Source organism: Schistocerca piceifrons, chromosome 3 (assembly GCF_021461385.2).
Source record: "Schistocerca piceifrons isolate TAMUIC-IGC-003096 chromosome 3, iqSchPice1.1, whole genome shotgun sequence".
In the NCBI taxonomy this organism is placed as follows: Eukaryota; Metazoa; Arthropoda; class Insecta; order Orthoptera; family Acrididae; genus Schistocerca; species Schistocerca piceifrons.
Genome location: NC_060140.1, coordinates 341580206 through 341604725, shown reverse-complemented (window position 1 = coordinate 341604725; position 24520 = coordinate 341580206). Strand labels below are relative to the sequence as shown.

Below are 24520 nucleotides of genomic sequence, written 5' to 3'. Positions count from 1 at the left end.
CCAACTGGAGGTCTTATAATATTTATTGTAGTGCCATCAAGTGGACATTACCTGCATCTGGAGATATATTTCAGAAACTATATTTCTGCAGAGCACTTTACTTGTTTTGTATTATGTGCTTCTCTTGTTGTAGTTATGTATGTCAGTTTTCTCTTAACTGGTTGTGTGGCTTTGGGACAGTTTATTTGTTTATCCTCTTGTAGTTGTTTGTGTAGTTTCAGCATGTGTTGTTAATTGCTTGTATTTGATTGTATGAAAGTAAAGGGGAAAACGTAGTCCTGTTTCATTTGTTGATTAGACTCGAGTTGGTACTGTCATCATTATGTGGTCTGTTAGAGTTGTTGCCTGCTGTCTGTCGACATCTGGAATCTGCATTGGCAAATATAAGCTAAGATAATATAATTGCTGCCATGGTATTGGTGTTGTGGGGTTATCTTCTGCTGTTGGAGTTGTCATAAAGCTCACCAACTTCTCCTGCTGCCAATGTTTGTAGCAGCCAGCTTTGATCTGAATGTGTCTTATGATCTATATTTAGATTTGAGGGCATTTCAGAGAAGTAGTATATAAAACTGGCTAAGAGGCTAGTGTATTTAATGTACTACAACATTTTACAATTTGTAGATGCAGGGAAACAAATGGAAGTCATTCTTTCTAAATATCTGGAGGGTGTTTGACACCAAGCCATAGTGCTCTCTGTTAACAAAGATGTGATCCTACACAATATGCCCCTATCTATTTGAGTGGCTCTGAAGTGTTCTTGACAGAAGCCAGTTGTAATGCTGTGTGGTGAAAGTTCATTAGAAGAAACTAAGATATTGGATTGTTGTCTAGCAATGTGTTACAGGAGTAATATTGTTCCTAGTACATATAAATCATATATTTGGTAGTTCTGTCAGATTATTCTATGATGGTGCCATCATCTACAGAACATGAACAAAAGTAACAAGGCTTGAACTGAGTGATGGTGGTACCAAGTACCCTCTGTCTTTCACAGACTGTACACTTTTACAGTAAATATACCATTTTCCTTATTGTTTTTGACTCAGTGTTGCTATTTTTAGGTAACACCACATAGTTTTGTTAGGTGAAGACCATAGTTTCACTGTTCGAACATTGCTTGATATTTGTGATCATCGGATGACACAAAAAGTATTCTGTGGGCATTTCAGGCTCATGCTCCTATTTCATTTTTAGAAAGTACTCTGGCATCTATCCCAAGCTGGGAACGTAGCCTTCTATCAGGAAGTTCAGAATGTTCTACATGCAGTTTTTATGTTGTTTAACATTTTTACATAAGTTCATCAAACTGGGAATCTGTGAGCAAAGAAGACTTTCTGTAGAAAACCCTTAGTGCTTCATTAACACCTGTTACTCCTTTGTAACTGTTTAGTATTGTTCTGCAAAATGTAAAAATTTTGCTCCATACTACACTGCTCAAAAGAAGTAGATGAACATGACTTTGGGCTCTACCATACTCCATTGACTAATAATTGACAACTGGGTATGTTATCAAATTACACCTTTATATTTCAAAAATTAAATGCACAACAATACATGATTACACCCTCGATCGTTCACACAAAAAGAATTGAATATCTGACAGGTGTTGGAAACAAAGTGCAAACAATCATTCATGCCATCATCCTGGGTGCTTGTAATTGGACTTTGAGAGCTTCTGTAACGTGTTTGCCCTCAGTGAGCATTTATCATTGCCTGACAGCTACATAGAAGAGAAGGAAAGTTGCTACTCACCATATAGCGGAGATGCTGAGTCACGATAGGCACAACAAAAAGATACACACAATTAAAGCTTTCAGCCGTTACAGCCTTTGTCAGCAGTACACACACACACACACACACACACACACACACACACACACACTCACGCAAATGCAACTTGCACACACGTCTGCAGTCTCAGAGAACTGAAAACACACTGCAAGCAGCAGCACTAGTGCATGATGGGAGTGGCGACTGGGTGGGGGTAAGGAGGAGGTTGGGGTGGGGAGGGGGAGGGATAGTATGGTGGTAGTGGCAGACAGTGAAGTGTTGCAGTTTAGACGAAGGGCAGGAGAGAAGGTGCGGAGGGGGGAGGGGGTAAGTAGTGGAAAGAAGAGAAATAAAAAGAAATTAAAAGACTGGGTGTGGCGGTGAAATGACGGCTGTGTAGTGCTGGAATGGGAACAGGGAGGGGGCTGTATGGGTGAGGACAGTGACTAACAGAGGTTGAGGCCAGGATAGTTACGAGAACATGGGATGTATTGCAGGGAAAGCTCCCACCTGCGCAATTCAGGAAAGCTGGTGTTGGTGGGAAGGATCCATATGGCACAGGCTGTGAAGCAGTCATTGAGATGAGGGATATCATGTTTGGCAGCGTGTTCAGCGACGGGGTGGTCCACTTGTTTTTTGGCCACAGTTTGTTGATGGCCATTCTTGCGGACAGACAGCTTGTTGGTTGTCATGCCTGCATAGAATGCAACATAATGGTTGCAGCTTAGCTTGTAAATCACATGACTGGTTTCACAGGTAACCCTGCATTTAATGGGATAGGTGACGTTAGTGACCGGACTGGAGTAGGTGGTGGTAGGAGGATGTATGGGACAGGTCTTGCATCTAGGTCTATTACAGGGGTGTGAGCCATGAGGTAAAGTTGGTCACATTGTCCGACTCACCTTCTGTATTGACCAGTCTTCCTGTAGGTAACTCATGGAGAGGCATTGGCACCTGCAGTATCTAGAGTGAAAGCCCATCCTTTCTGGATAAATTTCCCTTGCAATTTGCACTACATTAAGATGTTGCATTGCATGGGCTTGATGGAATACAGTGTCCACACATGACAACTGCCATCAGTGTACCTCAGTAGAAAACAGTGACTCGCTCCCTTCTGAGGAGTCACCTGACACTGTAATGCATAACTCGGGCAATAGATGGTGAATGGTTTTAATTGTTGGCACATTGAAAGCAAATATCTCAAGCCGTGCAATAAGACCTCAGGCAGAACCTGTATCAAAATAGATATGACATACTGGAGGTTGACACACATGTTCCCCTAATTCTTTTGAACGGTGTATTTGAGAAAGAAATACAGAATCAGAGTGAATTTTAGTAGGAACAGCATCACAGCCTGTGCCTTTTATAACACACTATTACCTTTATATATAAAAACAAAGATGAGGTGACTTACCGAACGAAAGCGCTGGCAGGTGGATGGATATGTGCGTGTGTGCGAGTGTATACCTGTCCTTTTTTCCCCCTAAGGTAAGTCTTTCCGCTCCCGGGATTGGAATGACTCCTTACCCTCTCCCTTAAAACCCACTTCCTTTCGTCTTCCCCTCTCCTTCCTTCTTTCCTGATGAGGCAACAGTTTGTTGCGAAAGCTTGAATTTTGTGTGTATGTTTGTGTTTGTTTGTGTGTCTATCGACCTGCCAGCGCTTTCGTTCGGTAAGTCACCTCATCTTTGTTTTTATATATAATTTTTCCCACGTGGAATGTTTCCTTCTATTATATTGACACTATTACCTTTGAGAGAAATGTTGATTGGTTGTTTGAACTGTTTGTAAAGGCCGTGGTAGACCTGCCTATTCATCCAACTTACACCCATTTGCAATTTTTTTCTCTGTGGATACCTAAAACTAAAGGTTTATGCAAGTCACCTGGAACTTATTCAACATTTAAAGAAAGCACCATGAAATCATGTTACTCCAGTTCTGTTAGAAATATCCTACACAGCTGTTGACAGCTTCTCTGAACAGCTTCTACAATTTGTCATCAGTAAGTGTTGCTAATTGAATAATATTATCTCCAAAAATGATTGAAAAAGCAATGCTTATTTTCTTCTAATAAATAAAATAAATTTTTGTGTCCTGTATTTGTTGATTTTTATGGAAGTAAGTATAGTAATTCCAGTGGATGTAGGCAAGGATTTGCCACTTAGAGATGAATAATGGAATCAGTCCATAATGTTGCCAGAAATCATAGGTTTATCGCTATGCTTGGTAGTACAAATCAGACAGTTCAGCAAAAATTATCTAGTGGCTTCACTGGTGTAAAATCATGTTAGAAACAACTTGCAAGTCATCCAAAACTATTACTTTTTCCTTTAACTCAACAGATCATGTTTTGTGTTTTGCCTATTTTCCATATAATTCAGTAACAAGAGGTATAGGCATTGGAGTTCTACCTCTACAAAACCCATATCAAATTCTTTTGTGAAAATAAATTCTTTATATATATATACCCTTTGTCAGCAAAGTTCCAGGACAGGCTTTTATATTTCTGAGTTTTCAATACAAAAGAGGAACAAATGTTGTTTTTATGTTACCTGGTATGTTTTCATCCTTGAAATGACCCTCATGTTCCCATGCACACTTACTAGGTGGCAGGGCTGTGCTTAGCAACTCGCTGTTTGGGTTCTTGGTGCTTTAGTTGTGGCGACATAATGGATGCTGAAGAGCAAACGTAAGGTTCTGTGCTGAGTGCAGGAAAACCTCTAGTGAAATGTGGACAATGATTAAGCAAGCATATGCAAGTGAGGCGCTTTCAAGAGATCTGGTTTTCAAGTGGCACGAAAGGTTTCTTGTAGGCAGAAATTCAATGCAATATGACCCCAGAGCTAGTCCCCCATCTACAGCACATACCAATGCAAATTCAGAATACATAAGGGAGTTAATGCAAGAAGACCATTATATAATAGTGTGTGCAATATCAGAATAACTAAATTTAAATCATGATTTTGTCATTAGATTTTACGCGAAGATTCAGGGAAATGGAAAATTAATGCAAAACACATCTCTCACACACTAACAGGCAAAGAGAAACAGCAAAGATGAAGAATTTCTGTTGAACTCCTGGATAGCGCCAGACATTATCCCACATTTCTATCAAAGATTATTGCTAGGGATGAAAGTTGGTGTTACCTGTATGACCCTCACATGAAGCATCAGAGTTGGCAGAGTCCTGGATCACCAGCCTTGAAAAAAGTCAAACGACAACCATCGAGAACAAAGACAATGTTCATCAGATTCTTTGATAGTAAAGGATTAGTTCACCATGAGGTTGTTGTTCCAGTTCAAACAGCGGACCAAACTCTTTACATCGAAGTCTTGAAACGTTTGGGACAAGCAGTTTGATGTTGCTCTGATTTGTGACATTCTCAGGACTACTTCTTACTGCATGACAATGCAAGACCCCATACTTCTTTATCTGTTACCGAGTATCTGGCCAGACATTGTGTTATTACCATCCCACATCCACCATATTCGCCTGACTTCTCCCTTTGCTATTTCTTCTTGTTTCCATGAGTGAAAATGTGACTGAAAGAAAAGCTTTATCAAGATATCACAGACATAAACTGTTATAACCTTTCATCACTAATAAATTGCGTGGATACACAAAAGTAGAAACAATAGCGGGTTACATGCTATTACCTCCGTATCTGTCATTCGACTGCCGTGCTGTGACATGCGGCCGGCGCCGTTCATAGCCAGGTGGCGCTCCCGCGCTCGGCCGAGCTGCGGAGCGCCTCTATCGCCGTGTTCGCGTGCTGACGTAGCGGCACTTTTAAATCTCGTGGCACTGTCACAACACTTTTCCCCCCTTGAAAAAAAAAACACTCACTTCCTTGGAGACACGGACAGTGCGGAGACATCTATGGCCTCTTGGGAGGCCCCGAGAAGATCCCGCGGAGAAACACGAGAGTATGGTCAAAAATGTCCAGGACAGAAGCTTGCGCGTGGAACGCGCCTCCTGGATGAGATGATGGGGGAAAACTCCAGAGCAGCATCCATAGGTGTCGTGGACCTGGGGGTGTGCCCCAGCGAGATGGGTCCCGGAGAAGGCGGCGTCGCGACTGGGGCCGGTTCCGGCATACTCGGAAGCGGTAGCGACGTCGGCTGCAGCAACACGCCCGGAAGATCGGCAGCAGCGACAGGACCGGCTTCTCGGGCTGGTGGAGACGAAAGAAGGGGTGGTGGCACCGGCGTGGCCACCACTTGTGGGCGCATCTGGTCGTAATGGCGAACAACCATGCCGTCGTCCGTACGTATTTCACAAAGCCGGTGGCCGCGAAGAGCCTGGACCACCCCTGGAATCCATTTAGGGCGAGATCCATACCGCCGTGCCCACACGTCGGCGCCCACCGGGTATTTTCCCGCACTAGGGGACACAGTACAAGGCCTGACAGGGTGAAGCAGGTGCAGTAGAGTGCGCGGTTGGCGGCCATGCAAGAGTTCAGCAGGGCTGCGATCACCCAGAGGCGTGAAGCGATAAGAACTCAGAAATTGCAACAGAGCGTCATCTGTGGAAAAATCACTAAGGGATTTTTTCATCTGGCTTTTGAAAGTGCGGACAAGGCGCTCGACCTCCCCATTCGATTGCGGATGGAAGGGCGGTGCTGTAACATGATGAATCCCTTGTCCAGTACAAAAATCACGGAAGGCCTGCGAGGAGAACTGAGGGCCATTGTCCGTGACAATCGTGGTGGAAGACCTTCTAGTGCAAAGATTTTGGACAAAGCCAGCGTCGTCGCCGCAGTGGTGGGCGACGGACAGCGAACAACAAATGGAAACTTCGAGAAGGCGTCAATCAACAGTAGCCAATAAGTGCCGAGGAAGGGGCCGGCAAAGTCAGCGTGCACCCGTTCCCACGGCTGCGCCGGATCAGGCCACGGAGAGGGCATAGTACGAGGTGCAGCCAGTTGTTGAGCACACTGACCTCACGCAGCGACCATGTGGGCGATGTCCGAATCAATACCGGGCCAATAAACGTGCCTGCGGGCCAGGGACTTAGTCCGAGAAATCCCCCAATGGCCTTCATGCAATAGTTTGAGAACATCTTTGCGAAGGGAGGCTGGCACCACGACCCGTGGAGATGCGCCATCCGTGGCCAGAAGAACAACACCCTCACGAACAGACAGACGAAGGCGCAAGGCATGGTAGTTGCGAAGGGGATCCGATGCCCGGGCCTTGGTCCTGTCCGGCCAACCCCGTTGAACAAAACCAATCACCTGACGCAGGACCGGGTCCCGCGCAGTAGCCGACGCAACTTGCGAACCTGTAAGTGGAAAGCCCTCGACCGCACGACGTTCTTCCTCATCAATGTGGAAACAGAGTAGTTCATCTCGATTGAAAACCGGGTCGGGGCCCATCAGCAAACGCGACAACGCGTCAGCGTTGGCGTGCTGGGCTGTGGGGCGATAGTGAATCTCATAGTGAAAACGAGACAAGTATAAGGCCCAACGTTGCAGGCGGTGAGCTGCCTTATCTGGAAGCGACGCCGAGGGGCTGAACAGAGAGACCAGCGGCTTGTGGTCGGTGATGAGGTGAAACTTAGAACCATACAAAAAAATGCTGAACTTTTTTAGAGCATAAATGATAGTGAGCGCCTCCTTTTTGATTTGAGAGTAACGCCGTTGGGCATCGTTGAGGGTCTTGGAAGCGTATGCGATGGGTCGTTCCGACCCATCCTCATACCGATGGGTGAGAACAGCCCCAAGGCCATACTGTGACGCGTCAGTCGCCAGAACCAAGTGCTGACCCAGACGGAATGTGGCAAGACAAGGCGCCAACTGCAAATGAGCCTTCAGGCGGACAAAAGCCTGCTCACACTCGTCGGACCAGCAGAAAGGAACGTTTTTGCGTAACAGCTGATGCAGAGGATGAGCCACCACCGCTGCAGAGGGAATGAATTTGTGATAATAAGCAATCTTGCCTAGAAACGCCTGAAGTTCTTTGACCGTAGATGGCCGGGGTAGAGCGGTAATGGCCGCAACGTGCTGTCATAGAGGACGTATACCCTCACGGGACAAGTGGAAACCAAGATAAACAATGGAGAGTCGGAAGAACTGTGACTTGTCCAGATTGCACTTCAACCCAGCCAAATGCAGAACCCGAACCAGCGAACGCAAATTGCGAAGGTGCTCCTCAGTGGAGGCCCCCGTGACAACAATGTCATCCAGGTAGTTGATGCAGCCGGGAACGGAAGCCGTGAGCTGTTCCAAAAACCGCTGAAAAATGGCCGGCGCGCTAGCGACGCCAAATGGTAACCGCTGGTACTGATACAACCCACAAGGAGTATTGATGACGAGAAATTCCTTGGAAGAAGCATCCAATGGCAACTGATGGTACGCCTCCGATAAGTCAAGTTTGGAAAAGAACTGGCCCCCAGCGAGCTTGGTAAATAACTCCTCAGGACGGGGAAGAGGATAAGTGTCAATGAGGCTCTGAGCGTTGACAGTGGCTTTAAAATCACCACACAATCGCAGACTCCCGTTTGGTTTAGAAACCACCACGATTGGCGATGCCCATTCGCTGGAGGTAACAGGAAGGAGAATCCCTGAAGCTGTTAACCTGTCTATCTCAGCCTTGACAGGCGCACACAACGCCATCGGAATAGGGCGTGCCCGGAAAAACGTAGGGCGAGCTGTAGGTTTAAGAGTAATGTGGGCTTCAAAATCCTTGGCCCGACCCAGACCAGCACAGAACACGGATGAGAATTCAGAACACAATCCATCCAGCTGTTGATACGGAATATCCTCAGATATGAGGTGCACATCATCTTCAATGGAGAACCCGAACAACTGGAAAGCATCATAACCGAACAGCTTTTCCGTGCTCGCATGATCCACCACATAGAACGTGAGGGGCCTAACAACAGACTTGTAGGCAGTGGAAGCATCAAACTGGCCAACAAAAGGAATTTTCTGCTTATTATAAGTTCGCAGATTTCGCGTAACGGGAGACAAGGGAGGGGAGCCCAACTCCAAATACGTGCGAGAATTAATGAGAGTTACTGCAGAGCCAGTGTCCACTTGCATGCGAATGTCTTTATCCAGAACACGAACAGTAACAAACAACTTATTTGTTTGAGAAAGCACACAGTTAACATCCATGTCCGATGCCTCGTCCTCGTCGACAGGAACTTTAGGGGACTGACACACAGAAGCAATGTGGCCTTTTTTCCTACATGAATTACACGTGGCCCAACATTTTGGACACGCGGCCCTGTCATGCTGTACGAAACAACGTGGACAAGAAGGAAGTGCGGAACGAACCTGCTTCTGTGGTTGCTGTTTTTGCTGCGAGCGTGGTGGCCTAACGCTACGTTGTTGACGCGAGTGAACCGCCGCCACATCGTCGTTCCCCTGTGAAACAGGCAAATTGTCCGCATCTGTACAGCGCCCACATCACACCACGCGTCTATTTGCGCACCAGCAGCGTGAGACACTTCAAAAGATTGAGCGATGCTGAGAACTTCCGACAACGATGGGTTTGGCAGTTGTAAGGCACGTTGCCGAACTTCTTTATCAGGAGCAAGCCGTAGAATAGCGTCCCGAACCATTGAATCAGCATAAGACTCATGATGAGTGTCCGTGACAAACTGACATTTCCTACTCAGACCGTGTAGTTCCGCCGCCCAAGCCCGGTAAGATTGATGGGGCTGTTTACGACACCGGTAGAACGCCACGTGGGCGGCAACAACGTGGGTGTTTTTTCGGTAATAGTTAGACAATAATTCACACATTTCTTGGAAGAACAGAGAGGCAGGTTCCCGCAGAGGGGCTAACTGAGATAGCAGCTGATAGATCCGTGGGGAAATCCAAGATAGAAATAACGACTTACACATAGGAGTGTCGATAACGCCGAAAACCAAGAAGTGTTGCCGCAAACGCTTCTCATAATCCTCCCAGTCTTCAGCGGCCTCGTCGGAAGGAGGGAACAGAGGCTGAGAAGAGGAAGACAGACGATGAGTTAGCGACATCGACAATGCCTGAATAGCAGCCATCAGCTGTGTTTGTTGTGCCTGAATAGCAGCCATCAGCTGTGTTTGTTGTGCCTGAATAGCAGCCGTCAGCTGTGTTTGTTGTTCAATGAGCGCTTGCATAAGCTGTTCCATGTCGGCCCCGACATGAACACACAATTCCACAACGCAGGAAAAAAAATATCCCATCCTCGTCGCCAAAAAGTGTTATAACCTTTAATCACCAATAAATTGCGTGGATACACAAAAGTAGAAACAATAGCGGGTTACATGCTATTAACTCGGTATCTGTCATTCGACTGCTGTGCCGTGACATGTGGCCGGCGCCGTTCATAGCCAGGTGGCGCTCCCGCGCTCGGCCGAGCTGCGGAGCGCCTCTATCGCCGTGTTCGCGTGCTGACGCAGCGGCACTTTTAAATCTCGTGGCACTGTCACAACATAAACATTGCAGCTGAAAATTTCCATGCTTGCTTCCAAGACCTCCAGAAACGTTGGCAATTGTGTGTATATAGCCAAGGGGGGTATGTCAGTAGGAGCTAAGATCATTAATTGGTAAGTGGAATTTTCTATTTTTGTAAAAAAAGAAAACTGTCCTGGAATTTTTCTGACAAAGAAATATTTAGTTAGTCTTTTCCAAAACATATCATGTTTATTTGCTTCCTGTAGTAGGCTAATTTTATATGTCTTTCTTTCTTCCACAAGAGTGACAAATACTAAATAACATAGTAATATACAGGAATCAGAAATGAGATGTCTAAGGTCTGTTAAAGGCTGCGTGAGGCTGGATAGATTCAAAAACAATGATATGCTGAAAGAACTGAATGCTCTTAAGATGGAAAATGGAATCAACAATAAAGAAGGATGACTCTTACACTTGAACAGAATGTAAAAAGGAATATATCAATAGAGGTTTTATCGTACAGACTGGTTGGTGAAAGAAACATTGGAAGACCATGGAAGCATTGCAAATCTCCTACTCTTTGAAAGCAGTGCTTTCAATTATTTGGCTGTCACTTTCTCTTCTGCAGATCAGTGATACATTACAGTGCTCTTCATTCTTTGGTGGTAATCTTCAGGCAGCAATTATTTCAGTCGCTGTTCCTTTTAGATTATGCTGTGTTACTTTGAACATTGTAGGATGTCAGAATCATAGACTGTGTACCCTTTGGCAATATAAATAACAAGATATTGTTCTAACATGCCCATTACCAAAATGTAAAAATAAAAAAAAGCCCTAAACAATAGTTCCTTCCTGGAACTAGAAAGGCTGTGCAACCTACACGAAACCTGTTGCTATGGTTCTCGGCTCTTGCATCAGATGTTGTTGCTGAAACTTTGTAATATTTCAATGAAGCACTTGCTTGCCATATTTAAATGGTGATACTGACTGAACTGGATAACATTATACTCCAGTGGAAGGTGGTTGTTGGCTGTTGGATGAATTGCTAAATCCAAAGGCACAAGTAGTGGACTTCACATCCAATGCTAACTGCTACTACTCATGCATTACTGTATCCAGTGTTTCTGGTAGTTAAAAAATCACTTTTGCAGGTGTGAATGGCCTCTTTCACTAATGCTGCCCCTGAAAGACGAAGCTTTGACGTTGATGTAGATATGTTTGTAGTCATTCTTGTGCTGTGAATTTAGATGGTCTGCTAAAGCCTCAGAACTCCTGCCATCCTTTGTAATAATAAGCTGATTCTAGGTTGCCCTCACTGTGTTCCAACTACGATTAATATGGCAGCCAATTGGAAAATACCTTGACATATTGATATAAGATGAAATGGCCACATGAATTATGTTGAGAAAGACAAATGCTGTACTATGGGTCATTGACATTGGTGAACCCTGAGGAAGTGTAGCCTAAGTGGAAGGGAAGCAACTTACAAAAATCAAATGCTACACTATTTCAATGAAAGTAGCTGGTGTTTAAAAATATACTATAGGAAAGATAAGAAATCTAGCCACCAACCTTTGACAGGAGAAAACACTTGCAAAAGATGTGGAATATGCAAGCTTTCGGAGCCAGTGGCCAGTGGAAGAGGAATGGGAGTGGTGAGGTGTAAGCAATGAGAGAGTAATGGAAATGTTGCTCAGAATGCTGGGTCATGAGAGACTTACTCGATGGTAACCCTCCCCCCCTGACCCAGGGTTGTGGGTGGCTTTTCCATAACCTTCCTCATTTCTTAAACCTCATCAATTCTTTTCCTTCATCCCTCTTCCTTTCCCTTCAATCCTTCTGCCAGAATAAGGAGCTACTGTCTCCGTATCTTTTATACATAGTGTCTCTACTAAGAGCAGTCGGGCAAATTTTCTCTGGTGTTTCAGCAGTATTTGCAATTTCTTTTGTAAAGTGTGTGACTAGAGTCAGCCCAAACACATAATGCTCATCGAGTCTTACATGTGACGCCAAGTGCTGACGGAAAGTGTCAGCTTATTTCATGTTATGAGCAAAATTATTTTTAAGTGAAATTTTACTTGCCAGTTCGATTTAGTGGTCCCAGATTAGTCTAATGTGATATTTGTTGTATTGATATGCAGTATGTCAGACAGTAAGGCAGGAAGACTAACCAGTACTCCAGCAACAGCTATTGAGCAACGCTGCTGCATGGTGATAACAATCAAACCGGGCCTTGGTGGTATTGTCACTGCTGAAGTACTGGTAATTCTTCATGTATTACTGTTGCTATTAATACAGATTGGTAAAACAAATACCACACTAGACTGATTTGGGGCTTCTCAGTCAAATGGGTATGTGAAATTCCACTTTAAAAATGATTTTGCTTATAACGAGAGACAAACTGACACTTTATGTTGGCGCACATGAAGGACTTGATGAGCAGTATTTGTTTGGGCTGACTCCAGATACATATTGCAACAAAGAAATTGGAAATATCTGCCAAAACGACAGAGAAAATATGTCTGATGAGAAGACACTCTGTTTCTGTTTACTCCTGCTACCACTTGGTGAGCAGATGTTTTACCTAGCCAATTATATTATAATGTAGAATACTAGAATATTATTTGCCTATCTCAAATCTGTATGATTTACAAAGTTAGCAGTGTTCAATGGGAGCTGTATATTTAATTAAAAGGTTGCTTATTTAGTTACTTTTGAGTAGCTAATGTTACTGGAGGCATGTGGTTATGACAGGTCCACATATGTTCCATCATAGTGTAGTCAGTAGATTATATCTGTGTGCACAGATGATGTTTCTGAATGCCTACATCATGAAGCATTTTGCAACAAAGAGTACTGGATATGATTAAAACACAGTGCGTTATTTCTTATGTAACACAGTGAAAATATTATATTGCTAAAAATGTAGATTATTTAATGTAAAATAGTATTTTGTTGATATTTTTGGTTACTGAATGAGAAAATCAGCTTATTTTATCTGCTAACAATGTCAACCTCCCCTCCCCCCCTTTCCTCCTTTTCGCTCTCTCTCTCTCTCTCTCTCTCTCTCTCTCTCTCTCTCTCTCACACACACACACACACACACACACACACACACACACACACTGAAAAATGTTACATGAATACCCATCTGATATTATGTTGAGCAACCATTGGCCTACAAAATCGCGTTCTCCTGTGGTTCGGTGCTGTAAGCCCAGCCAGAATGGAGGTTAACGGAGTTTTATGCCACCCTCGCAAAAAAAACTGATCCATTTCTTTTGAAAAATGTTGGAGGATTTTAATTTGTTCTTAATTGTTTTTCTAATACAGGCTACAGTGATTAACATTCAAATTTATTGATTTTTAAGGCCAGAGAATACATCTGATTCCATCATTGTGCCCACACAAGTGCACCATAAATGTTCCAACCAGTGCAGTTGGAGACATTATCATCTTGGAAACCTCAATCTTCTGATGAAAACAATGCCCATGCTACTGACTGAAGATGGTCAGTTTAACAGATATTACCAGTTGCATTTCCTTTTAGTAGGCTGATAAAACCCACCGAAAATCACAGTATGACTGTGCAAGCAATTACAGAACTACCACCATGCTTCACAGTTGGAAGAAGACATTCAGAAATGAATATTTTTTCACACATATTCTATCAAACAATTTTTGTTGACTGTACGTTCTCTAGAACCCACAGCCTTGCCGCAGTGGTGACACCAGTTCCCGCCAGATCACCAAAGTTAAGAACTGTCGGTCTTGGCTAGCACTTGGGTGGGTGACCATTCGGGTTTGCTGAGAGCTGTTGGCAAACGGGGTGCACCCAGCCCTTGTGAAGCCAATTGAGGAGCTACTTGACTGAGAAGTAGCGGCTTCTGTCTCAAAAACTGACAGTGGCCGGGAGAGCAGTGTACTGACCACTTGCCCCTCCATATTCGCATCCAGTGACACCTACTGGCTGAGGATGACGCAGTGGTCAGTCAGTACTGTTGGGCTTTCCAGCTTATTTGCCCCATGTCTCTTTAGTTAATTTCAGTTTTCTTTCCGTAGCTGTGGTTATCAAAACTGCTTATAGATGCAGTCGCTCTCCATACTCCTAGTAGGTTAGAAAATTTGTTAGAATTTTGCCGAGTGGGTGCTGATCTGTTTCCCTTATTGGAAGTCTGAAATGTAGAGCATGACACTAGCTCAACACAACATTGCAGGTACCACAGACGCACTGGTGGCTCAATACACTTGCACACACGTTATAATTCAAAGAAAAACAAAGACGATGCTGTGTTTTGCAGGTGAGCCAGATACCAGAATTTTGTGTCATATTGCTTAATTTTGTCCAACCCCTTTATGACAATAATTCAGAAAAACAAAAACATAAGTGTGTGTGTGTGTGTGTGTGTGTGTGTGTGTGTGTGTGTGAGAGAGAGAGAGAGAGAGAGAGAGAGAGAGAGAGAGAGAGAGAGAGAGAGAGAGAGAGAGGGAGGGAGAAAGGGGGGGGGGGGGAATCCAAAACAACCTCTCCTCAAGTAAAAAGAAAGTAATTATTGTGAAATATCATATGCATGGGATTAATTTATTTCATGTGTGTTATGTTAGACAATCTATGCAAGTCTTGTTTCAATTATCTTTAGACAGATCAAAATCATGGAACCCCGTCAGGCCTCACAAGCCAGGAAGATGCTACAATATCAGAAATCCATGATGTCTTGTGTAACTTCGTGAGTTCAAATCCAGAAGCTTGGGCACCTATAATATCAGCTTGGGCTCTGCAGTTGCTTGGTGAGAATTTTTTGCAAACAGTAATCTCTAATGTTAATAAATATAATCTGTGCTCTCTGATGCCAGACGTTAACATTCAAACTATTTTTATATGGAAAAGTCTGATTATTTAATCTTCTTTCTTTGAGTTGATTTCTGCTTATTTGTCAAACAAAATCAAATGCATTGTTGCCTCTATTTTACTGATCATGCTTACTTGCAAAACTCGGGAGCTGTGTCATGTCCAGTCCATCTTCTAAATAGTTGAACAATTGAAGTTGAGCATGTGAGGTACTTTAGTTTTGTAAACCAACCTTTCTCACACTAGAATATGCTGACACAAGATATCTTTCAGTGCCTAAATAAATGTACTGTTATTTCTTCCCGCTGAACATAAAAATAATGACATTGTCTTGCGTGTTGGTCTGGAGTATTTTTAGCACATGCCGCATATATATTGCTGACAATGTTTGTGTTATGCTATCTACTTGATGAAAAATAAAATAGTTCATTTATTATTAAGAAAAACACACAGAAAAGTACTGTAAGGCCTGTACATCGATATTGTTTATTGTAATGCATCTGTTCAGGTATTGTGACAAATCTTTAAGCAGTTCAGAAAAGAAAGTCTGTTTACTTATTTTATATGACTCCTAAAACAGTAAAGTTTATTTGTAGATGCAATAATTTCTGTTAGTGATGATCCCTGTCAAAGAAACATTTCTTACCAGCACCGCTGAAAACAGCAGTCATATTGTTCAGTTCTGCTACATTTCAGCAATTCAGAATTTTCTCACATCTTACAAACAGAGTAACTCTCTAAATGAATGTTCTAAGTTAAGGCTACAACACAAACTCGCAGCTATTCTGTCGCTGTGAGGTACAGTTCCAAATTATCTAATAGTCTGATCAAACATTTCAGTATTAAAACACATTAGTGACTGCACTGCGATATCTACACTGGTTCCTGGCAGAAGTTAAGCACCGTCGGGTGTGGTCAGTACTTGGATGGGCGAATGTCTGAGTAATTTGTGTGCTGGTGACAATTTTCCCTTTGCCTTTATGGCAAAAGGGACAGGAGCGTTGGTAGTATAAAGTCCCTGATAACCAGTTTTTGTGATAATGTTCTGGATAAATTTCAATTGTGTCTGCTGTGCCTCATGGACATAGGGCATGCAACACAGTTGAAGACGATTGGTCCGTCAAATGGGGACATTAAGCTGGGTGCCCCTCCCCTCCCTCCCTTGTTGCTATTGGGCAATGGGTTTCAACCTCCCCTTACTCTCATTATCATCCAACACATATGTGACACCCACAGTCGCACTTTAACAACAGACAGCATTCACATTTCATGGAGGAAATATGCCTGCGGATGCAAAGTGTAGAAACACCTATCCAATTCAGATGGCTGAACCTACTCCTAGGGGCCTCTCAACAAATCATGTCATATGACTGTACTTCTAATATTAAAATATTTGATTGCATATATCCATATCCATATCCAAAAAAAATGGTGAGGTCAGACACATTTTCTACTGCAAATAGTTTAAAACACTTTATACTAGAAAAACCCTTCCATGGATTCTGTTGATGAACTGTTCAAGTCAGATTAAATCAGCAGCCTGATGCTTACGTGTTGTCATCCCAGTGTGTACAATCACCATTTTTATGACAAAAAAAGCTATCTTCTCAGATCTTTGTAATCATCTGGATGGGCTGTTCCAGGCTGCCAGTCCAAAGTCCTGTTATTCCAGCTGACCCAAATGAGTTTCCAGCTGCATATTTGGGAATCCAGCAACATGTAATATTTTAATTTCAGATAGATATGAAGCACCTATCTATTGTATTGTAGTGTATTGAACTGGGGACCTAGAAATGAGAAATGACAGAGAGGCTTTGTCCCTGCCATAGCCCACAGTGGTACACAACCCCACAACAGGCTACGACAGTCCACTCACCCCGCCGCTGCTCCACACCGAACCCAGGGCTATTGTGCAGTTCAGCCCCCAGTGGACCCCCCCTCCCCCCCCTCTCCCTCCGGGAACGTCTCACACCAGACGAGTGTAACCCCAATGTTTGCCAATGTTTGCGGGGTAGAGTAATGATGGTGTACGCATACGTGGAGAAAGTTTTTCCACTGCACTCACTGACATAGTGTAATAGAGGTGGAATAAGGGGAACCAGCCCGCATGCGCCGAGACAGATGGAAAACCGCCTTAAAAACCATCTACAGACTGGCCAGCACACTGTTGTCCGATTTCTTTTGGTTATAAGAAAAATTACTATGGTGCTTTTTTAAAAAAAAAAAAAAAAGAAAAGAAAAGAATGTTCCTTGCTGAAGCGTAAGTACACATTGTTTCTCAAAATTGCTGTGGCTTCCTGAAAATAATAATTAATCTTAAAATTTCTCTAAAAGTGTAATAAACTTCAGTAGCTTATGTTATTTGTGTTAAAAGTGATTTGAACACTAGGCTCTTTGTTTGCCTTAAGAATTACGTATTCTAACCAAGTATGTACTTTCTGTTTAAATTTTATCAATATTTTATGCATAAATCATCACCTGTGGAGTAACCCACCAAGCAGGGGAAATATTCTAGGGACTCTACACACACACACACACACACACACACACACACACACACACACACACACACGAAATCTGAAGGACCAGCTGTGTGTTTCAAACACTCTCCCAATGCAGGTTACAACAGGGCCTATGTGTGTATGAGAACTGTGGGCTCATCATCATGCCACCTTTTAGCCAGTAGGAAATGTGACAAAACAAATAAAGTGTGGTTGCTGGAGGGCCTTGCAGTGCAAGGTGCAGTGTATACTCTCTCTTGCACTCGAGCCTTCAGCTAGAGCAAACAGCTTCCGCTGTCTGTCTCTGGTCCTGTTCGCCAGAACCAGCCACACAAACACGGACTGCCTTCTCCTTATCCAGACCTCTTAGACTGGCATTCGACCTGTACTTTCTCCCTAGGGCAAACCCTTCTATATCCCGAGTTCCAAGAATGTAGACCAAGTTTTCTGTATTTCCCTCGTTTTATTTCACCACCTCCCTTCTGACACTTGCCTATCCTGCTTGCCTCCTACAAATTTACTTAATTTCAGAAAAATATTGAACAGGTTGTTCTTAGATTTGGTAACATGATATTGTAAATGTAAGTCAAATTTACACCTTTGCACACAACCCAAAAATAACAGTAATTTTTTGGAGTATGCTAAAGCTGACTGTGCACACATTAAAAGAAAAGTGTATTCTCCAGTATGCATCACCAGCTACTGATCCATGCGCTCGAAAACTACCCCAGACCATATGCCCTTAACAGTGGCTCACACAAGGCTGCCAGCTAATTATTTCCCATTAACTGTCTTTCTTACTATAGTGCCACTACAATAAGATCAGGGCAGTTTTCAAGTGAATGGATCAGTAGTAGTCCTGCTTGAATTGCAGGAAAACTGTTGACTTTGGGAAAACAAAGAAATGATATTCAACATGAAAATTTTAAGTTTTTAAATGCAATTTAGTCCTTTACCAAATACAGAATTGCTGATCACACAGAACTTCAGAAGTAGAAATTTCAGTACTGCCAAAAGACACTCATAAAAATATGTATACTATCCTAGATAGTTCCCTTCTCTGGGAGGAGAGGGGGATATCTTAGGGAATGTCAAAAAGAAAGGGCGGATCATGCACACTCCAGGTTGAGAGTAGTACTTATGGATTTAACTTTTTTGTCTTTACAGTGAATTATTTGTACTTCTAACTACTTGTCAACATATTTTCAGGTGATATATCAAGTCGTTACCCAAACATATCACAGCTGTCAATGTCAGCTGGCTTGAATGATACTTTGCAGCTGTGGATGTCTTGCTGTGCAACACGATCACTTCTTGATATTATTACACAATGCTTATCATGCCTTATGCATTCCAACATAGAAGACTGCATTAATGCTTTGCTTGGTAAGTTATAGTTTTTAATCAAATGGAGGAAGATTTAAGCTGTATTGATTTTGTACTGTTGTTCACATATTCTCTTGTGCAATTTGTTGTGATTATTATTGTTATCATTGCTATCATCACTATCATATAACAAGTAGTGCTATTGATATCTGTGAAGTATGCATGTGGGATGGAGCATGAGAACGCATATACTGAGCCTTAAGTACTTTGTTTGGTTCTATACTTAAGTGACCTTTCAACATATCTCTCTCTCCTGAAAACTGGGAAAACTAATTTGTATTCACGGTGTCCCGCAGCCTCCGTGATTTGTAACTCTAACATGTAGAAATACCTAACGTGTAGAAAAACCTTTCAACCTATCTCCCTCTCCTGAAAACTGTAAAAACTAATTTGTATTCATGATGTCCTGCAGCCTTCGTGATTTGTAACTCTAACATGCAGAAATAACACATTTCTCATTTCTCTTGCTTTGTTGATGGTGTTGAGACAGCAACCAGCCACAAATTTATTTTCAGTTCCTTTATTCAAAGGGTACTCTTACAGGTTTCAAATCATTATGATTTCATGCTTTCATTACAATGATTTTTACAGATTAATTGTCCTAAAACATAAATAATACATAATTATAAGCATGCCACACAGATGGTTGCGTTACAGATTTTCATTGGATGTGACTTATGTGAAGTGTCAGTTTGGAGTGTTTGTTTTCATTATATTCTCCCAACAGATGTGAATATATTCCCACTGCATTCTTATCGTTGCACACGTAAATTTTTCTCGCTGAACATTGTAGATTTGTCACAGAAAGGGTTTCTAGCACACACCACATGTTTTGATACAATGCAAAGTGCTTTGCTTTCTTGGTTTGCTAACTTAATTTTATCCATAAAATATGAAAAGTGTGTGCCTTACCATTGTTCATAATCTGGCATACTAACCAGAACACCTCAGAATTTGTTGATGGATATTGTCCTCTGTATACAACCAGATAAGAAGTATTTGAAGGAGATAGTCAGTCGACACTTGCCCACATTCTTTGCAAAAGAGCATGCTCTATATATCTTGTCTAATAACTATTCTTGTGTGGAAACATTCATCAGTTCTCTACATAAAAGTTCCAGGATGTCATTAAATGAAAATAATTTAATCTTTTCCATCAGCATTATAAATGTGCCCCCCTGTGGGAACATCTGTGCCTCATGGAACCCAAACTACAAATTATGTTCTTGTGCACATAAATTGCTGTTACATGCTTAATTTTGAAGAATGCAAAATATCTTTCTGTTAATTCATCCCACACTATGACAATAACAACATCAACAATAATAATTGTTTTTAGTAAGTGTTGTGCAGTCTGATGCCACTGTGTGTTACGAAATCTTTACAGTTTACAACTATGAGTTTTTCCACATAAGTGGTCCATGCACTGGTTTAGTGAACAACTGTTATAAGAATGTTGAAAACTGTAAACTGTACTAGACACTGATAACATCATCTTGTTTTGGGGTAACATACAGAAACCATTGGGCTGTAAATGTTGTTCGTGGTCAAGTAATGTAAAATTTAAAGATAAACATCGTGCTGAAGGGTTTATTACACTTACATGCCAATGCATGTACTGCCTAATGGTATTTGGGGTTAGAACAAGAATGAATTTAGGAAAACGATGGAATTTACAACCACAAAACCAGAAGTAAAGGTATTTCCCTATAGATTCTGCATCCTTACCTTATGATTCAGATTGGAGTTATTTTCTAGTCCAAAAGTTGTAACAAGCTCCCTAGCTATTGAAAAATAAAGTTAAAGGACATCTTATTAGCCACTCCCACAATTTATTGGAATATTTTGACCCAGGGATGTGAATTTGGCTTGACTTTAATGTTTTTGTGAAACTGGTCTGGACTTTGCTAGTTTATAAGGAGCAGACAGTGATGTTTGTAAATTTACATAAATACTTAGTTTTAAAAATTAGGTAAAAGCAGCACAGTGATTTCAGAGGAGGAGCAGTAGCTTTTTTCAGAGTAGCTATTTTTTTCCTGCTGTATGAAATAATCTAGAAATCATTCTTGTGATAAATCAATGTGGGTACATTAGCACTACTCATAATTAGTTGTTAGAATACTTTACAGGGGTAACCTGCAATGGTTGCTTCCACCTGTCAATGTATAACTTGACTCATTCCACAACACTGAAGGCACTCGTTGTAATGGGATTTGCGGAAGATGATGATTGCGTGAATAAACAAACGTACGTTGATAGGGAGCAGAAATGACAGCCATCATCTGTTTGTTTTCCTGCTATGTTGGGTTCCAGCCTTAAAGACCATTCAGCTTATGGCAGTACCCTTCGCATTCTGGGTTTGTGTCCCTATCCCACACAGTTTTTGACTTGCCAGGTATAATCATCACAATAAAAGGGTACAAAATTATGTCTCATTTATCTGTCATTTTTCAAATATCAATAATAAGCTCCAGTTATGCCTGTGTGTTCATAAAGTCTTTGCTTGTAGATAACAATACTTGGCTTCTTTAGGAGTGAAGCAGTAATCACCGAGTTGACTAAATACACATCCAGAGTTTAAAGCATAGTCTCCAGATAAATATAGACATATTGGAGTGTGGATTTTCAAGCAGAACAATGATAATTGAGACAAATGCTGTGCAAAGGGTGGATTTTCTGTATTACAAATTAGTTGACATGGCAAAACTTCTGTGAATGTTCACTTGACACATTTACTTCTTTACAAGTTTCATGAAAGTCTTGATGCTACTGGAATTATGTAATTGTATAAAAAGATATGTTACACACCTTCTTAAAGTACAGTGTTTTGTAGATAAATGAAAGGATCTATAAAAAAAGTAGCCCAAAATGAACTTAAAACAAACAACATTAAGAAATGATCTTGTTTTACATTGCATTAGAATGGTAGCTACTTCACAGAAACTGGTGTACTGTTCAATGTTCCTCTTTATATAGTAGGTGTCCCTCCTAAGAGTCGCCAGGCGCCTTTTCTATGATGTTTTGTCACATATTTGCAATATTGTTCTTGCAATGTGTAGTTGGAGACAGGTGAAACAAATACTGCTTATCACATATTTTGTGCCATGCCCAGTGTGGACAGAAAGTGTTAGTTTGTTTCCCATTATAAACATAATGATTTTTTGAAAGTAGAATTTTACATGCCTGAAATTACTGTAGTGCGATATTTATTTATCATTATATATCAACAGGTACAGTAAAACACAAAGAGTAACCAATAATCCAGCAGCCACTGAGCAATGCTGCTGCGTCGTGGTGGTAGTGGTCGGTGCACAGCAAGGTGATGCTGTTGTTGGCGAGGTACTGATTATTTTTCATGTTTTACTGTCCCTATTAATACACATTGATAAAACGGATAATGCACTAGAGTAATTTGGGACTGCCCCATCGAAAGGCATGTAAAATTCCACTTCAGTAATCATTTTCTTGTAACAAGAACCAAACCAACACTTTTTATTGATGCTGGACGTTGCGTGAAAGACGTGAGGAGCAGAACTTGTTTGGGCTGACTCGGCTACACATTGCAAGAACAAAATTGCAAATATGTGCTGAAATACCAGAGAAAATGTGCCTGGCGAGTCTTAGCATGGAGAACCTAAATATGTGTGCGTTCAGATTCAGATCTACTGCTATCTTGAAATTCTGAACTGCTGTACGTATGAATAAATTTTCATAAGCCACACAAATGCAAATCATTTAGCCTTCATTTCCATTGCAGCCGTACTTCTGTAAGAAACTTAGAATCTTAAATGATTTCAAATTTGCTTTAAAGGGATACACCACACTTCTTATTTTAACATATTGTTACATTGCATTCCACTTTACAATATTACAATCATTATTAATAGAGAGCATTGATTGTTTGTTTAGACAACAGTCTTTGACATCACATAAACGAAAAAATGAGTTGACAATTCTGTGGACTCCTTTCATTTGCTGTAAAGTCGTCAGCATTGTCACATCATGCTCCTTACTTGGTGGAGCCCCTCACTATTCCAAGCTGGGATTCCAAATCGCAGAACAAACATAAAGCGCTGCAGATACTGCAACTTGTAATACTACTGCAAAGGCCATCCCACCTTAAAGACACATGACATCCATCCGTATCATGTCCCATGCAAATTTAACTAATAAATGGCTTCAGCTTTTGTGAACCTCATTCATCAGCTAGGTAGACATATTGTTACACTTCACTCTGCTGGGGTGATATGTTCCATGTCTTCTTGGAGTTTTTCGTGGTGGCATGCTTTAATAAAATCTTCTCAGTTTACAAGCCGCATCATTTTGAAAAAAAAAAACAGTCGGGCTTTTAGCAGCTCCAGCCCACTGGGGGTTTGAGCGACGTCACATGGCACAAGCGACTAGCGCTATGTTTGAAATTGCCACTCCCATGTCCCTACAAGCATCAAGCCTACATCTTTGCTTTTGCTCAGTGTTCAAAACCTGCCCCCCATGCTCTGTTAAGTGTGTGCTTCTGGTGTCTGTTGTTTGAGCCAGAACTTTAATTTTTTTCAAATTGTATTTTATGCCCATTTTCTAGGCAGTGTTCAGCCACAACCAGCTTCTCAAGTTCCCTTAGTTTGACATGTCACAAATGCTCTGCACAATGCTAAGCAAAGGAGAAAATGGTGTGACCTACATAAATACTGACACATTCACAGGAGACACCTTACACGTCAGGAACTCTAAGACCTTTGTTGTCTTCAACGGGGCATAACATATCTCTTTATCTTGTAGGTGTGCAGGAAGACTGGTCTCAGTCCACATCTCGTCATCAAGCGCCCTGTCTTGTTAGTAATTGCTCCACAGTATCATGCCTCAGAGGAACATTTTCTTTGTATATCTTCGGCAATCCATAAAGCCTGGGAGGTCTGGCTGCACATGCCATTAATTTCTTCGCCACTTCTTCGGGCATACTGGAGTACTTTATTAACTTTATTAACTTTGCCTCTTCCACCGATTTATGAGGCGTTTTTCGTCGGTGTCGCTTGAAAGCTTTAGCAGTTTCTCCCTTGCTGTAATGATCTTCTCAGAACATGCACTTCAAGTGCCAAAACTCTGACTCTGGATGGTCGTCACCAGAAATAATCTTTTCCCTATGTATTAATGTGTTCAGTACTACTTTCTTGTGTACAGGGCAGTAAAAATTGTTGGCGCACGTTGGTGTGCATAGATTTCCTGTACACTGAATGACCAAGCCAGCTGAATGACCAAGCCAGCGTTCTGCTTTCCGTTCAAATATCCAAGAACGGTAGCTTGCCAGCCCTCTCAAATTTCCCAGTAAATTTAATGTTCAGATGGATATCACTCATGTGATCGACAAATTACTGCAGTGCATTTTCACCATGAGGTCATATCAAGAAGGTGTTATCAGCGTACTGTAGGAAGCAAGATGGTCACAGTCTTGCAGAGTTCAGAGCTTGCTCCTCAAAGCGCTCCATGGAAACGTTCATGACAGTTATGCCATCCGTCAATTCATAATAATTATTGCGGTACATAAAGTACTTTGTTGTTAAGGCATGGCAGAAAGCTTGATGATCTCAGGTGGAAACTATAGCGCCGAAAGATCCAGCATGTCTTGTACCAGC

At 41.9% G+C, this 24520-nt stretch overlaps 1 protein-coding gene across 2 annotated transcripts in view; it reads left to right on the top strand.

Moving 5' to 3' along the window:
* Positions 1–24520, top strand: part of LOC124789838 (integrator complex subunit 5) — a 127254-nt gene that overhangs the window by 24930 nt on the left and 77804 nt on the right. For both annotated transcript variants that reach the window (XM_047257334.1, XM_047257335.1), the window contains 2 exons: positions 14798–14945; positions 18717–18893. In XM_047257334.1, coding sequence (XP_047113290.1) covers positions 14798–14945; positions 18717–18893 — 325 coding nt within the window. The remainder of the gene's footprint in view (positions 1–14797; positions 14946–18716; positions 18894–24520) is intronic.